The sequence below is a fragment of the Denticeps clupeoides genome, chromosome 4 (assembly GCF_900700375.1).
Source record: "Denticeps clupeoides chromosome 4, fDenClu1.1, whole genome shotgun sequence".
Lineage (NCBI taxonomy): Eukaryota > Metazoa > Chordata > Actinopteri > Clupeiformes > Denticipitidae > Denticeps > Denticeps clupeoides.
This window is the reverse complement of record NC_041710.1, coordinates 2,802,926-2,820,643: the sequence shown is the minus strand read 5'-3', so window position 1 is coordinate 2,820,643 and position 17,718 is coordinate 2,802,926. Positions and strand designations below refer to the sequence as shown.

General features: G+C 50.2%; 1 protein-coding gene across 2 annotated transcripts in view; it reads right to left on the bottom strand.

Moving 5' to 3' along the window:
• insra (insulin receptor a) overlaps positions 1–17,718 on the bottom strand; it is a 38,750-nt gene that overhangs the window by 5,959 nt on the left and 15,073 nt on the right. For both annotated transcript variants that reach the window (XM_028975760.1, XM_028975761.1), the window contains exons 3-15: positions 11,571–11,895; positions 8,789–8,928; positions 7,526–7,670; positions 6,747–6,955; positions 6,447–6,573; positions 5,962–6,212; positions 3,777–3,944; positions 3,487–3,685; positions 2,036–2,313; positions 1,275–1,414; positions 584–740; positions 235–334; positions 28–95 (exon numbers count right to left, since the gene is read on the bottom strand). In XM_028975760.1, the coding sequence (XP_028831593.1) occupies positions 28–95; positions 235–334; positions 584–740; positions 1,275–1,414; positions 2,036–2,313; positions 3,487–3,685; positions 3,777–3,944; positions 5,962–6,212; positions 6,447–6,573; positions 6,747–6,955; positions 7,526–7,670; positions 8,789–8,928; positions 11,571–11,895 (2,307 nt within the window). The remainder of the gene's footprint in view (positions 1–27; positions 96–234; positions 335–583; positions 741–1,274; positions 1,415–2,035; positions 2,314–3,486; positions 3,686–3,776; positions 3,945–5,961; positions 6,213–6,446; positions 6,574–6,746; positions 6,956–7,525; positions 7,671–8,788; positions 8,929–11,570; positions 11,896–17,718) is intronic.

Genomic DNA, 17,718 nt, shown 5'->3' with positions numbered 1-17,718 from the left:
AAAAAAAATAAAAAAAAAGCTTCAAACCTTCATCAGGGCTGAGGTACTCTGGATTGGGTGAGGTGTAGAGGCGTCCCGTAGGTCCTTCAGCTTGCCTTGGGGAGATACACGACAAGCGTTAACTCACAATCAGAGAGGCAGAGAGAACTCTTAGCAAAGGTCATTTCATGTGAAAGACCACAACACAACACACAGAAGAGCTGTCACATCAAAAAGCAGACGTGAAGCACTCACTTCTTCTTGAACACCAGGTATCCCCCACACGCCACCACACAGAGCAGGGCGAGGCAGATGATGGGGCCAATCACGATCTTCAGCAGGCCATACGGGTCGCCTGCCGTCAAACAAATAACGCATTACTTCTCTTTTTCTGACTGCGTGTGCCGTACAACAAGTTCCCGTGAACGATCAGCGCTTCCTGTAGAAGCTGACATTCCGAGTTACATGACATTTTCAATGCAGGGGTTGAGAGATGCATCCTATTAATGATATATGGAAGATCTCCGGGGCAGGTAGATTCCCCGGGATTAGCACAATGTGAACCAGGGTCACAGCGCGACACATCAGGCAGGCAGCAGCTTACGGTCTTTGACGTAGAAGAAGGTGGGTTCCGTCCAGGAGCCGTTTCCTGCCAGCGAGGTGGCACGGATTCGCACAGAGTAGTTCCCAGGATGCACCACTCTAAGCTTGTAGCCGCCCTCATTCATGTAGTTCTTCCTGGAGACACAGTGTTGTAGTTCCTGTAGAACACACACACACACACACACACAAAGAAAACATTAGTTACGGTGTTCAGGTGAACAGGTGAGGAAATGATGCTTGTTCACGGAGAAGAGCAGCGGCGTGGGATCAACACAAAGCAAATGAACTGATTTGCACTCGGTTATTCAGACCCACACTCGCAAACGTCCTGCTCACAAATGGAGCCCTTTGGTTGTCTCAGCATCCAGCCTGCCGTTGTTCATGCATTGCAAAACTTGTCAAGTAAAATGGTGAAACGCCAACACTAACATGGCATGCAGCCCACATATTCCAGGCATTTAACATGCATCCCAAAAAGTAGCCATATTGTATAGGCGGTATATATAATATAATGACGACATTTTTCCAACTTTTCCAAAAACTACCATATTTTGTGTGATGATTGCATAGTTTGCAACACTTGGAAGTATTTATTTTTTTATTTGGAAGCAGTTAAAGGGCTGGGGTATTTATTACACATTTATTAAACAGGCATCAGTGAACTGAACAACTTTGCTCCGGCGGGTTTTTACCTCCGTGTCACCCAGCCTCTTGTAGTTGATTTCGTAGAGGATGATCATGCCGTTGGGAGCTTTGGGCTCCGTCCATTTGATGTGTGCCATGTACTCGGACACGTCGCAGGTGACGGAGCCCACAATGTCGTCGGCCCTGTCTGAGGGGGGGGAAACAGACGGACCAGATGAACGGTGCTAATTGCTTGTGGCGGATGCGCTGGCAGACGTGGCTTTGAGCTTTCGCCGTGGTCTGCTGGATTCGCTGAATTGGTTACCATGGTTACGGCAGCTCATTTCCGAACGCATCGACATCATGTTCCCCGCAGCATGAAAGAGGAACAGCAGACCGCGTCCTGCTGGCCCGAGGTTAATAAAGCGTCTGTATGGAGGTGGCTCGGTTCAATGACCGACTGTAATATTTTCCTGACGCTATACAAAACGCAGCATGTGGGGGGCGTGCTCACTAGTTGGATCAATCGTGTCGGTGTTGGTAGTTGCCGTGGTAACATTAGTGTACCAGGGGTATTAGGGGTGCAGAGAATGGAGGGAACTGGAGGAGAAAGGGAGGAGAAGGACGCTGCGCTGCGCCTGGGCGTGTCACGTATTGACAGGAGTGGGTTTTAACTCGTCCAGAATGGGGAATTTACCCATGTACGCTCCTTACACTCTGCGGTGCCTCTGTGTGTCACGGTGGTCAGTTTACATGAGTGTTCGGTAACATGAAAACACGTTGCAAGTCGCTCCAGATGAATGTGAATGTAAAGGGGCGGCTACCGTACCCTCAGGCATTGTGCGGGCGCTGACGTAGGCCGCCATGCTGCAGCGGTTTGTGTCCTCGGGATGGTTGCAGGCCTGGATCTCGATCTGGTAGCTGGTGAAGTGGCGCAGGTTAGAGATGACGGCGGACTCCTTCAGCAGCACCCTCAGGCTCAGCTTGCTGAACTCGGCCTCCTCTTCCGGGCTGCGTGTTGCCGTGGCGTTCTGGAGGCCTGCCAGCAGCGTTCCAAAATGAGTGTCATTGGCCACGCCCATCACAGAGCGGCGCATCCGAGATGGTCTGCGGACGTGAAGACATGGAAGGCGAGAAGGTGAGTAAAGGACTGGCAAGTTTCTGCAAGATATGTACTGCTGGGGCAGTGTCGGCCTAGCGGTTAAAGAAGCGGCCCCGTAATCAGAAGGTTGCCGGTTCGAATCCCGATCCGCCAAGGTGCCACTGAGCAAAGCACCGTCCCCCACACACTGCTCCCCGGGCGCCTGTCATGGCTGCCCACTGCTCACTCAGGGTGATGGTTAAATGCAGAGGACAAATTTCACTATAATCTGTGCCACTGATTAAAAGTAGCCTTAAGCAAGATTACTTTAGTGCCAACACACGTGACCTCTGTTAATGCTGTTTTTAATTTGATTAATGGCATTCTTATTGATGCTTTTGGAGAGAACAATAAAGACTGATCAGCGGCATAGCCGTGCGGCAGCGGTGTCCCAGCGGGTAAGGAAACGGACCCGCAAGTGGAAGGTTGCCAGTTCGGATCCTGAACCAGTGCCACTGAGCAAAGCACCGTTCCTCACACACGCCGCTCCCCGGGCGCCTGTCATGGCCGCCCGGTTCCAAGCAGAGGACACTGTCATTGTGAAACACCGTGGCACAACGAACTATCACTTCACTTTCACTTTCAGCTATAACTAGTACAAACACAGGCAGATTAATACAGTAGTCTGGTCACCACTAGGTGGAGACAGTTAATGTCCTTTGAGTTCAATGTAGTAAATACGCAGTCACAATGAACTGTTTTCAACATAATTGACACAAGTATGGCAAGGAGGAGCCGGTTTTATTTTAAAATCACTCCCGAAAAAGCACCGCAGAGTGGTGGAGCCTGTCCAGGCTCACTCCCATGTGGGCAGAGCAAACTCTGGACTCTGCGGCGGGAGGGGGAGTGATGTACTGATGACAGCCAATGGCTGCGGCCTCTGTGCCACCTGCTTTCTGCGCAGGGCGTCTGAGGACACCCTTACTCACACACACACACACACACACACACACACACACACACACAAGCAAAAAAAAACAAAAGCGGCTTTCAAGGCCTGTCCACGCCAAGGCTGCTCTGGAAGGACCTTGAGCTGTGCGGACTGAGAGACATTTTGAAACAGGCGCTGCTGCATCTGGGAAAACAAAGCGGTGGAAAAACTGGAACAAATCGCGCGTGGCGCACATGCAATGGCACACCTGAGCGTGAAGACCTCGTTGTGCAGGTAGTTCTCGAAGGTCTTGCGGTACTCGGACTCCTCGGCCTCCTTCTTCAGCTGCTTCTCGGTCTTGGGGCAGGCGCAGCAGCGCCCGCTCTGGCCCTGCTCCTCCGTCTGGTTCCACTTCTGCTCCTCCTCGCTGTCCACCTGCGTGGGAACTCTGCTGGGCAGCTTCATGCCTGTGACCAAACAGGGTCCACAAATTATCCTTCAGCGCACGTGCAGAACGCGCAATCGACGTTTTCTTACGACACCATGTGGAAGGCCCACCTTTCTGGCAGTAGTCGAACTTGTACAGCTCGCTGGCCTCCGGCTGCTGCTGGTAGTGCACCAGGTAGTGCGTGATGTTCCCGTTGGGGTCGTTAGGGGGCTTCCACTTCAGTATGATCTGGGATGAGGAGTTGGAGGAGGAGATGGGGTCCCGCGGCACCGACGGCTCTGGGGAACGCACAGAACAAACGTTTATGAAGCACAACGCCGGATACCACTCACTCACTCACCCACCCACAACAGAGCTGTGATCGGACCTAAAAAGTTCACGTAGAGCTTTTTAAAAGCCTGGCTTTCTTCGTATCTCTCTCGCTACAATTAAATTGAATCACCTGACAACGGGGGCCGAGAATTGCTAAATATTTGCATTCATATTGCATATTAAAATGTTCTTTTATGTATTTTATCTTTCATTTTCTTGCCCTTTTTTATTTTATTTTTAATTTCTGTATTGCACACTGAATGAGCTTTGGTGTATGATAATGTGCTATTAAAAAAAAAAAAATTTACTAAAAAAAAATTTATTAAAAAACAAAATTTACAACATGTTAAAGAATTTTGCCAATCACCGAAACAAATTTACAGGCGGCGATTCATACGGAGAGGATAGGTACTATAGAGCGGAAGTTCGTGTTTGCTGGTTTTCCTGATCACTTACCACACAAGCTCGGGCCGACCAGACCAAAATAATGGAAAATTGAGTCCGAACATTCATTTACATTTATGGCATTTATCAGACGCCCTTATCCAGAGCAACGACTTATAATCAGTAGTTACAGGGACAGTCCCCCCCTGGAGACACTCGGGGTTAAGTGCCTTGCTCAGGGACACAGTGGTAGGGACACCTGGGTCTTCTGGTTCATAGGCGACTGGGTTACACACTAGGCTACCACCACCCTACCCATTCACATTTTCATACCTACAGAGAATCACTGCCTGTACCTAGGGTACATGCCTTTGTAAGGTCGAGAGGAAACTAGAGAACCACACGCCATAAATAATAATTGCAATGATTGCTGTGAGAAACGAGGCACCTACTATATATTTATTTGTGTGTTGCTAATACAAAAAAAACTATTTAATTAATAGTTGTGTCTGCCGGTGTTGTTGTTACAGAAGAATGCTGCAAACAATGAGAGGATTGCTGGTCAGGCCACATTGTCAGACTTGAAGTGAGACAAGATGGAATGGATAAGGACAACTTCCTCTGAATGCGCATCGGCGAAACTGCGGAGGCGGCACACGCCTGGCAGTGAACTCGCTCCCCTCGTCGAGCGACCGCCGCCTTGGCAGCCTCGCCGCGAGCGCAGTCATCCTGAGACGACGGCGCCGCCGCTGGCGCCGCGCCAGCTGCCAAGACTACGCGCCAGGCCGGTTGCGGTTTATCAGGAGCGGAAGACAAAACAATGGCGCGCCGAGGAAGCCGGTCAGACACCTGGCGCTATGGCAATGGGCGGTTTGTTGGTGGCCGGTTTTTCGAATGCAGGTGACCTTTCACCCTCTCGTGCCAAGCACTTTCTGCGGTTACTGCAGTAGCTCAGTCGCAGTCTTGCACTTCCTGTTCTATCGGTCACCGTTTTTACCAGACGCCCTTATACAATCAGTAGTTACAGGGACAGTCCCCCCCTGGAGACGCTCAGGGTTAAGTGTCTTGCTCAGGGACACGATGGTAGTAAGTGGGGTTTGAACCTGGGTCTTCAGGTTCATAGGCGAGTGTGTTACCCGCTAGGCTACTACAACCCCCAGATCAGTGATTCTCAAAGTGTCTGGTGTTTGTTGTGTCAGGTGAGCAGAGACTGAACGCCGACCCTTTTTCAGCCCGCTGGAACAAATCAAAGCGTCCACACGGACGTTCGCATCGCGGCTGCACGGTCGAAGGGTGTCAAAGGCAACATTTTCTTGCGTTAAACAGTGTCAAGCAAACACAAATCGAACGCAGCTACAAAAGGGCAGCAAAAATGCATATTGCGTTCATGTGCTTGAGGCCAAAGCCCTACCAGGAGTCACCAGGCAACTTCATTACGATGTAATCGACGCAGAATCGTCCACGCCTTCATCGATTATGAGATTCACCGCAACACCCCTGCTGCACACGTACGTACGTAACCGCAGTTATAAGAGAGAGGTGAGCGACTCCGTCGGGCCTCGAGCATAGACGGCAGACAGGGGAGGAGCGGGAGCTTACTGCTGGCGTTGGTGCGGATGTAGATGATCTCGCTCTTGGCTCCCTGGACCTGGTGCTCGTCAGAGGCGGAGAGCTGGGTCTTCACCATGATGGCGTACTGCGTCCAGGGCTTGAGCATGTTGATGAGATAGCCCGGGTCGGACGCCTCTTTGCCCTCGGCGGCCCGAGGGGGCGGGTCCACATCCGCAATCACCCAGCTGTTGGAGCCACAGGCATCCTGTCCGTCAAACTCGGTCACGTTCCGATAGGGCCTGAGGAACACAGGAGGAGAAACTGAATCAGTGTCTGTGGTAAGTTGCCTAGCAGATAAGACACTCGGCACTGACCACAAAGTCACTACCATTGTGTCCCAGAGAGCAAGACACTAAACCCTGAGTGTCTCCAGGGGGACTGTCCCTGTCACTACTATACTATAAGTCACTCTGTATAAATGGCATAATTGTGAGTGTATTCTGCCCCTGAACACCAATAAAACCAACACTTACGCCTCCTTATAAAGGACCATGAAGCCCAACAGATCTCGGAAGTCCTTGGGCCAGAATGATTCCCACTTGATGAGGATCTTGTTCGAATTCGTGCGGATCTGTGTAAACTTCAGAAGCTGCTTTTCACCTATGAGAAGAGCACCATTGTGATGCAACAAAAAGAATAATAACAATACAAGCATTACGGTTGATCTAGGAGGGCTACGTTTTTATGAGCTGCAATTATTTGCATGTGTGCAGGACTAGAATTTAGTCCCTGTTATGAGAAAACCAGATCCTGGGCTCAAGCGAGGAACTTACAGGAGGCCTGGTCTCCGTTAGTCTTGGAGGCAATGTAGTTTTGCCGGTTCTTCGTCCCAGTCACCTCCTCCATCTTGCGGATCTCACTCATACAGAGCTTGGAGTTGTAGTGGAAGAACATGCGGCCGTGGACGATGGTGAGGCTGTGCTTGGTCCAGTCCCAGAGCTGGCGCAGATTCTGGTTGTCTAAAGCGTAGAAGGAGTAGTTCCTAGAAATAACGCAGGTTCAGGATCAGGCGGCAACCGATAGTGTCCGTTCACATTAACACACAAACAGCCGCACAACGTGACATTGAGAAGAGGGAAAAAAAACATCACCAACTAACATTCATTTCAAAGTGCATGAACTTTTATGGTGAAACAAAGTATTTTTTTGGATTTAAAATGTTCCAGGGTTCACTGTAATATTCACAAATATTCTTCCTCATTCTACAAGATGGTTTGGCTACAGTGGATGGATTATTTGGAAGGTATTTGGAGGAAGACTCCAAACGTAATGTTATTTTAACCTGGCTATAGTGAGGTCATCTATCCCTGATGACGCGGAGTCACCAGCTACACTCTTCCAACAAATTGAAGGTTACGGTGATTTGAACGATGCAACTGAACTGCTGGCTTCTACGTAATATAAATGCCCGTGATGCCTTGCTGTAAAACAACCACCTAAGAATGCTTCAGCAGACGTGGCGTTCCTGTACTAGATTCATAAAGAGGGGGGTTTAGTACGTGAATTGGCTGAAATGGCCTCTCTCGCTGGGTTGGCTTTGGCGGAAACTCACCCCGCGTCCAGCGCTTCCCCGCGGATGACCCTCAGCTTACGGAGGAAAGAGAGGGAGACCAGGGCGGAGGAGCGCCGCACCGTCAGGGAGCCCGTGATCTCCTCCAACTGGCCCAGGTTCGCCTCCAGCTCAGCCGCAATGTTATCTGGAGAGAAATGGAAAACCGGATCACCACCTCAAGACAAAAGCGGCCGGCCCGGGACCGCGGCACTGCCGGCGCTCTGACGTCTGCTCTGCACGCAGGACTACCTCAAACCTGACCCTGGATTCGCTAAAGCAGGCCCAGTCCTCTACCCACTGACTTGGACAATCAGCTAATCAGCTGGACGTGACTCGCCGCTTCGGCGGGCGGGCGGAACGGAACGCGGAGACGTGTCATTTGATAAGATGCGCCTCGGCATCACAACGGACCCATAGGTCAGCTCTGATCCTGCCGGATTTTTATCACAGCTGGGAAAATGTGGCTGTGACGCCGATGGGGTGTGCTGGTGGACAGCGTGTTACAAAAGGCCATTTTAAGCGTACATGTCGAGGGCGAGAAAGATACAGGTGTAAGTGAGGAGAGGAGAGCAAGACATAATTATAGAATGGGTGGTCACAGCCTAGCGGGTAAGACACTCACGCATGGACCAGAAAATCAGTCCCAGGTTCAAACCCCATTGTGTCCATGAGAAAAACATCGTGTCTCCAGGGGGACTGTCCCTGTCACTACTGACTGTAAGGTGCTCTGGATAAGGGCGTCTGACCTTACTCACTGTTTACTGTGGGCGATGGAATAAAAGCAGAGGGCACATTTAATTTCCATTTACAGCATTTACCAGACGCCCTTATCCAGAGCGACTTACAATCAGTAGTTACAGGGACAGTCCCCCCCTGGAGACACTCAGGGTTAAGTGTCTTGCTCAGGGACACAATGGCAGTAAGTGGGACTTCTGGTTCACAGGCTACTACCACCATTTTGTTGTGTCACCGTGTTCTGTGGTGGCTGTACTTCACAATGACAATCACTTCACATTCACTTTCACTTCATATGAGGTGTGAAAGTGAAGCGATTGTCGATGGGAAACAGTGCAGCACAGCACACACATTTAGATCCTCTGCATTTAACCATCACCTTATTGAGCAGTGGGTGTTTTTGTAGACCCCCCTCATTAGGAAAATGTGTATTCACGGAGGACCAAGCATTTCATTTCGCGACAACGTGAGAGATAAATGTGCTTTTGTTGAGGCGTAGGTAAGCGAGAGAGAGGAACAGAGACTCACTGCCGGCGCGGATGATGATGACCAGGCTCCCGTTGAGGACCGTGCAGCCGCGCAGAGCCTGGGCGGTGGTCATCGAATCCACCGTCTTCACTCCCACACACACCTTGGGGCACAGACCGGCACACGGGGTGCAGTTCAGCCTGTGGGCAGAGGCGTATCAGGTCTGTTAACACACTCAACAGACACACACACACGAAAAGAGATCTATGAAGGTGACTGATTGGGGCAGTGGTGGCCTGGCAGGTAATTAAGCGGTTTACGTGTGATCAGAAGGTTGCCGGTTCAAATCCCGAACTGCCATGGTGCCACTGAGCAAAGTACTTGTTCGTAAACATTAAAATCACAACTGAACCACACGAGCAGGTCCTTGAAAAGGAGCAAATCTGTGCAGACATCACAGTGGCGCTTCTAGGACCAAGCCATGATGTATGAGAAAACACAGCCAAGGAATGAAGGGGCAGGGCCAGTGGGGGTACCTGCCAAGATGGCGTAAATGTGAAGCACTACGCCGATACGCCATAACACGCGTACAGTCACATGGACCGATGGCCTCGGCTCGGGACGTACTGTACCACAGAAAAATCCCCCCCCATCCCGGACACACACACACACACACACACAAAGCCACGAGGCGGCCAGCAGAGATCGACATGGCTGCGGAAGCAGGAGAGACAAGAGAGGGGGATGCAGAAAAGGCCAAAAAAGTCAGACAGGGAAATGTCCCTGTGGAGAAAGACTGAGAGTAAATCATACACTGCGTGCACACACACACACACACACACACACACACCTACTTTGCATGCATCTATTCATGGGGAACATTATAAATTAGAGGTAGGTTGTTTGAACGTTATGAACCCCCCCACGAAGGTTCCTCTGGGAAATTTTGCTTCTATCAGCAGGACACTGGCATAGATTATATGCTAAATAAATAAAATAAACCGTGGTGGTGATTAAATATTTATTGCAAGTCCTACTGCAATTGTCCACTTGTGTCTGATTGAATAAATTCTTCCAGCTCCGTCCTTCTGTTCCCCCTCTTCCCCCCCCAGCGAATAGTTGGACAGTTTGGTGGAGTGGGGGACAAAGGAGTTTTTGAGTCTGTTGGGCACTGAACAGGCTCCTCCGGTTGTTTATGACATCATCCATAATGTCCAGCAGTCTGTTCAGGGTCCTCTTCTCTGCCACCGTCCCCAGAGTGTCCAGCTTCGAGCCAAACAATGTATTACAATAAACCTGTTAAAACTATATTGTCCCCAGCTCCCTTTCACACACAGACACACATTTTTAAACGATGACAGAATACCCCTCTGCTCAGATTAATAATACTGAATATTGACAATCCAAACCATTTCCCGGCGAGGAACAGCCATTCTCTACACCTGGCAACCTCCCCATCCACAACTCAGACATCCCCAGGCCAGCTGCTGGACGGAACCCGGCAAAGCTCAAAACCGGTGCCCACTGCACCCATCCAGAGCTGCAGCCAGTTAAAACTTCCGGGAGATGGAGACGGGAGCTGAGAGACAGGAGGAGAGGGAAGGGACTGGAACCCTCAGAGGGCATCTCGGCGACCTCCATGCAGCCTCCGCCCAGACGTTGATTTGTGTGTCTGCTGTCTGAATTCCCAGGAGCTGCTCCCTCTTCCTCCTCCTCCTTCTCCTCCTCCTCCTCATGCTCCCAGACAGCAGGGTCATACCAGACAGAGAGAGACGGGGGTGTGTTGGAGGCGATTATGAAAGAACTTCTCGATTTTTCGTCAAGCGAGATGTCATTACTAACAACCGAAATTGGCCAACCGACCATGTTCCTATAAATGCAGCGTAGAGACATGAGTACTGTGGTTTCTTTGTGTCTGAAGGAGTAAGGGCATCCCACATGTCGCTGACGTTCCCAAACCCGAACCCACACACCTGCTCACATTGTTGCAGCGTTCCGCTGTTTTTCTCCAGGAGGAAGAATGCAGCATGTGACCTCTCAAGGGCAAAATAACTCAGTACAGACGTCCACCACGGGAACGGGACGCTTGTGAGGAAGTGAGTGATTGCGCAGGAACCGCGTTCTGCTGCTGCGCTGTTAGAAGGAGGTCGGCGCTGGCTGCGGCGACATTAAGCGCCGGCCCGTACATGAAAGGCTGCAGGTGTGCCGCAGATTCCGCGGGGTTGTCTGGGTGGGCCGGCTTTGCCCGTCTCTAAACACATCTCTCGCACACACATTATTGCGATGCAATAAACAATAAAAAAAAAAAAAAAAAAAAATCACATTTCACTGTTGCTCTCAATAATAGCATCTGCTATTAGCCAACCAATGATAAAGCATGACTTGAAACTGGTGAGAGAGTTGCATTTAAATGAAAACCAGAACAGGATAATAATAATAATAATAATAATTTAAAAAAGGAACATCTGTGTACTTTGTCCAATAATATATATGGCTCTCGCAGCAATAAGAATCTCCTGAGAAACCTTCAGATTTGTCCTCTGTGATAAACTAGTTCCTCTCCGACCTCCGAGCAACGTCATCCGGTGGCAGCTGGTCTCGTGACCTTGTGACCGTAGACAGCGCAATGAGGTGTTTGGGGGACCGGCATGGACCGAAGTGCCTGCTTTTACAAGGGATTATATAAAATTACTGAAGTTTTACAAAACGAACGTTCTTGCCGTCAGACGGGACGCATCATTCATCAGTGTTGTCATATGGGTCAGGTGGTACATCAGCAAGCATTAAAAATAAAGCAGTGGCTGTACTGAAACAAGAGAGAAAATTACGGAAAAAGACTCACGTGGTGGAGTTGACGGTGGTGTAGCCGGAGGGACACTCGGGGACGCACGCCCCGTCGTGGACGACGTACTCGTGACACTCGCCGCTCTTGGCCTGCTGGCAGCGGCTGCGCTGGTCCTGGCAGAAGGCGAAGGAGACACAGCGCCAGCCCTTGAAGGTGTAGAAGCCCGGGGGACAGCGCTCCACACAGGCGCCCTCGTGCAGATAGTGCCTACAGGCCACGCACTGGCTGGCGGACAGGAGCTCCCGGCAGCCTCCCAGGCACTCGTCATGGCAACAGTCGCCGTCTTTGGTGCAGGCGCGGTGTTTACAGTGGGAGGGGCACACTGGACAGACGGAGACAAGATGGACAGGGCTGCACATTACACCAAAATCCAGCTGAAGAGCACCCGTGAGACAGCACAGCACACGGTGACACAACGAAATGTTTACATTTACGGCATTTACCAGACGCCCTTATCCAGAGCGACTTACAGTCAGTACTTGCAGGGACAGTCCTCCCCTGGAGACACTCAGGGTTAAGTGTCTTGCTCAGGGACACGATGGTAGTAAGCGGGATTTGAACCTGGGTCTTCCGGTTCATAGGCGAGTGTGTTACCCACTAGGCTACTACCACCCTGAAACGTGTCCTCTGTATTTAACCATCGCCTTGAGTGAGCAGCGGGCACCATGACAGGCGCCCGGGGAGCAGTGTGTGGGGACGGTGCTTTGCTCAGTGGCACCTCAGTGGCACCGTGGCAGATCGGGATTCGAACCGGGAACCTTCTGATTACGGGGCCACTTCCTTCCACCAATGAAATGTGTCCTCGGCATTTAATCAATCTCCAAATGGGGACGGTTACTTGCTCAAGGGGACCTCAGTAGCACCTGATATGTAAAACTACAACAGTGGAATCAAGACAGGGCTTAAAAATTTGGCGGGGTACCGCTACCAGTCAAAAGCTTGGACGCCCCCACTCTGTGGCGGTTATGGAGACTAAGATGGAGCCATTTTGAAGAATCCGATGCAAGAAACATATTTCGTATTTGTTGTATGAGGAGAAAGTGAAGTATGTTTGATTAATCTGTTATTTCCTCTTTATTTACCTTCATGGCTGCTTAGTTCACTATCGTCGTCATCAAAAGCCGCTTGATGAGCTGCTCATTAACACGAGTGAATGAGAAGAAAGTGTTCAGCATGAACCTTCAGGACTGTTGGAAACCGTCCCCGTTGTCCAACTGAAGGTGGTGGAGAGAAGCCAGGAATGTGAAATGCCGGCTTCACAGCCAAAGCTCCTGGTTCGGAGACGCCAGTCTTGCGATTTTTTTGTTTATTATGTAACCTCGCGTGTTATTTCACAGTCCCGTGCCTACAGTTCCGTTCTATAATGTAAAAAGAATGAGAAGGTGTGTCCAAACTTTGATTGGTAGTGTACTGCCACCAACCACCAACCTCTTCAGAAGAGATTTGGTTAAAAAAAAAAAAAAAAAAAAGTGAAGTGATTGTCACATGTGATACACAGCAGCACAGTACACGGTGCACACAGTGAAATTTATCCTCTGCATTTAACCCATCACCCTGAGTGAGCAGTGGGCAGCCATGACCGGCGCCCGGGGAGCAGTGTGTGGGGACGGTGCTTTGCTCAGTGGCACCTCAGTGGCGCCTTGGCGGATCGGGATTCGAACCTGCAACCTTCTGTTTACGGGGCCGCTTCCTTAACCGCTAGGCCACCACTGCCCCAGGATTGGGTTCGAAAAAAAATAAACCTTTAAAACATGTAAAGGGTTCCCCTTTGAAAAAAAAAAAAAAAATCACTCTGTGCTGCAATATCTAAAGTTGTGCGTTAACAAAAGAATCCAGGTTCTAAAAGGGGAAGGGAGGCTTGCGGTGTAACATGTTTGGAGGTGGAGGCGGGTGTGGACAGGCGGAGTGCTTCACAAGTCACCCGGCCTCTTTCTAACAACGTGACCCACAGGCCTGCCCCCGAGCGCCCGGTAAAAATAAACCCACCACAGTAGAGAGCAGAGACAGTGCCTTGCGGTAACTTTCATGCACTGTGTGTGTGTGTGTGTGTGTGTGTGTGAGCAAAAGAGAGAGAGAGAGAGAGAATGAGCGAGATTGATCGCCACCGGTGAAGACTGAACCATGACCCTCCCCCCATTCCCAAAGTCTGAGGTCAGAGCTGCAAGCCACGGTCCACTAGTCCAGAGGAAGAGGAGGTCAGCAGAGGTCACAAGATCTCCCCCCCTCCACTCTGTTGTGTAACCACGGCAGCATCGTACAGCCAATGCTGTTGTCCGATGTCTACACGTTTAAACAATTCTAAGTGAAGTGATTGTCACATGTGATACACGGTGCACACAGTGAAATTTGTCCTCTGCATTTAACCCATCACCCTAAGTGAGCAGTGGGCAGCCATGACAGGCGCCCGGGGAGCAGTGTGTGGGGACGGTGCTTTGCTCAGTGGCACCTTGGCGGCTCGGGATTCGAACCGGCAACCTTCTGATTACTGGTCCTCTTCCTTAACCGCTAGGCCACCACTGCCCCGTTCGTCCAGTAGGGGGCAGTCCATAATCCTGTCATGGTGCCCACTGCTCACCAAGGGTGATTGTTAAATACAGAGGACACATTTCACCGTGTCACCGTGTGCTGTGCTGCAGTGTTTCACAATGACAATCACTTCACTTTCACTTCACTAAAGGATTGGCCTGTCACATTACAACATTCCACAAGTTCGCCTCTTGCTGCTTAGTGTTGTATCTGTGCTACTGAATTAGAACATCCCACAATAAGACCCCAATCAAAGGAGTCATTCTGTTTTGTTCAAATGATTGGGATTTTTGGAAGTCACATTCTAAAAAAAAAAAAAATTAAAAAAATTACTTTTGCATTTAGTAGAGAGGAAAAACGTTTCAGAGGCTACTATGTTTACATGGCCTATGTACAGTTTTATAATTTTTTTTTTTTTTTTTAAATAAAAAGAATTAGGTTGCATCTAGAAGATATTAAAAAAAAAAAAAAAAAAGTTCACTCAACTATTTACTCGACAGTTAACTCACGATCAAGCATACTGAACAAACTGTGAGTTCATGTGTTTACATCCATACTTGCAGGCGGAAAACGTCAAGACAGCAGGAGGGGGAAATCACTTGTAGGTTGTAGGAAAAAAAGAAAAAAAAACAAAAAGGGAATGATCAAGAACAAGCAGCAGCAGATTTAAACACACAAAACTGGCGCGACCGACGGTGAAACGGACAGGGAAGAGCGCTGGACGGGATTATAAATCTGCCCGTGTCACTTCACCTGGCGGAGGCAGCCACTTCGCTGCTACACGCCAGCGTGTGTGTGTGTGTGTGTGTGTGTGTGTGTGTGTGTGTGTGTGTGTGTGTGTGTGTGTGTGTGTGTGTGAGAGAGAGACGCTGCCGCCGGGGGAATATATAACCAGTTCAGTTTACTCAAACCGACAGTGTGCTGAGAAAACAAGTGAACGTGGGTGGAAGGTGGGGACGGAGACACGCATACACTCCTGATCCCTGAGGGAAGAGTCCAGGCCACGGCACAGTGGCGGCCCCTGATCCACCCTCAGCTTTAACCAATGCGTGTTGCTGGGGGGGGGAATAAAAAAGGAAAAAGAGAGAAGAAGAAAAAGAAATGGAAGCCAGAGCACACACACACACACACACACACACACACACACACACACACACACACTAGTGGCAGTGGTGGCCCTTAATCTGAAGGTTACCGGTTCGAACCTGGGAAAGGTACCGTCCCCACGCACCGCTCCCCGGGCGCCTTTCATGCTCACTAAGGGTGAAAAGCAGAGGACACGTCTCGTCGTGTCACCGTGTGCTGCGCTGCAGTGCCTCACAATGACAGTCACTTCGCTCTCACGACCTTCCAGCAGCAGATATGAGACTTCTCCACACAAAAGGTTCAAAATATCCGCAGAGTCGTAAATAAATGCGAATGAATGTGTTTGTTCGCACCGAATGCGCTGTTTGCGCAGATACGAGTCACCGCAATGTTCCCTAGCACGTTCTAGAATAGTAACCGCCAAGACCGCAGCGCCGCTCAGGTCGGGTTCACTCCAGTTCAGCCCGACACCGCTGGCCAGCAGCAGGCTGCCGGGGTGAGGAGAGGGCAGGGGCTCGCACCACCTGCACCTGGGCGCGCGCACACACACACACACACACACACACACACAACACACACACAACAACGGAGAAACAGGAGTCAGGGCTGCGGCGCGCGGGGGCGGGGTTAGAGGCCCCTGGTCGGGGCGCAGCCTCAACAAAAGGCCCTGGACATACCCGGCATACTCCGCATAGCGGCTGCATTTTCAAAAATAAAGGCCGCCGCCATCGCCGGGTACTTCCGACGTGCCGGTCGCCCCACTGTTACCCACCAGAGCCTCAAACTTCCCCTAAAAAAAAACCCACCGTTAAAACGATATGTTAACACGTCACCGTACGACCCGCATAATTATATTCATCTTTATTTGTGCATTTCACCCATATGATACGAACATAGACAAACACGCATTTTCATGATCAAAAATCCAAACATCCAATCAGAGTAAGGCCACGCCCCCGTGTTCTTTGCTGCATTTTCAAACTGATAAAGAAATGAATGAAGAGCAGTGCATTTTTAGATTAGATATTGACAAAGTGCCCTTCACTATTTGTTGTTTTCGGTTGGACGACTGAGCCGCGATCCCGTCGACTTATCAGTTGCTGCATCCGGAAGAACCGCATTGTTCTGCGTCCTGGCCGTCCCGAGACAGGCTGTTACGCTTCTGCTTCCTTTTAATAATTTATCTACGGGGCTTCGTGACCCCAGGTTGGTCACGGATGGTCTGAAGACCTCGGCCAGCGGCGGGCCGGTCACGTGCACCTCGGCTTGCCGGACTGCTGCTGCTAATTATACTCTTTCGGCAGGGCAACGGACAGCAATACGTCACCACCGCCGCCGCCATCCGTCCATTTTCCCTTTTCAGTGCAAACTGGGGGTTACTAGGTTCTGAGCAGGATCTTAGCAGTAATTAACACTAACCCTAACTAAAAAAGTTCGGGCTCCGGACCATAACACACACTCTGGCCAGTATTGCACTTTTGGCAAAGTTTGGTTTTGGCGGCCATCTAAGCGTCTTAAAGTGAAGTGATTGTCACATGTGATACACAGCAGCACAGCACACGGTGCACACAGTGAAATGTGTCCTCTGCATTTAGCTGTCACCCTGAGTGAGCAGTGGGCAGCCATGACAGGCGCCCGGGGAGCAGTGTGTGGGGACGGCGCTTTGCTCAGTGGCACCTTGGCGGATCCGGATTCGAACCGGCAACCTTCTGATTACGGGGCCGCTTCCTTAACCGCTAGGCCACCACTGCCCCAAAAAATCTTTTACTCCCATCTGTCCTTGAGGCGTGATTAGTGGCATGTACTGCACACACTCCTCTTTTGAAAGCTTTCCAAAAGATTTTCAACCGATTCTTGGGTCGGGGGACTGCGAGGGTCACGGCAAAACCTTCATCTCACTCTTCTTAATTATCTGAACATTCATTTGAAACTAGTCAAACCACTGGCTGCAACACAAGCCCAGACCATACATGGTACATTCTTAATAGTCAGGGCCCATCCACATGAAAATGATTTTCTCCAAAACTGAGCTGGCCTTGCGTCCACACTGAGACGGTGTTTCACGGTTATTTTCCGAAAGCGAATTTGAAAACGCTGACTTATTAGCCTGACCTCAAGCCTGACCTATAACCCCAAATGCGTCATACATACAACAATGGCGCATAACGCTGTCAAGGCCGTGCAAATTCCTCTCTACGCTGCACATTTCTAATGAAAAGATGCCGCTGAACCTGCCACGGATGTTACAGCACCACCTACAGGTGTGGAGGGGGATTAAAAGAGCGTTCGGTACGTTCTCCGTGTCTCCTTGTGGATGACATTTCAGATAACGTGTGGACGTGAGATCTTTTTGTAAAACGTTTCAGATAAAAGCGCTCTCGTGTGGGCGGGGCCTCAGAGTGGTGCTATTTTGCTGGAATTTGGCATAGTATTTTTCCTCAAAACGGACCTTTGCACACATAAGGCTTCTTCAGATGCAGAATTTTGCAGCTAGAACAGAAGAATGCAGTTTACCCCCCCCCTTCTGCTGACC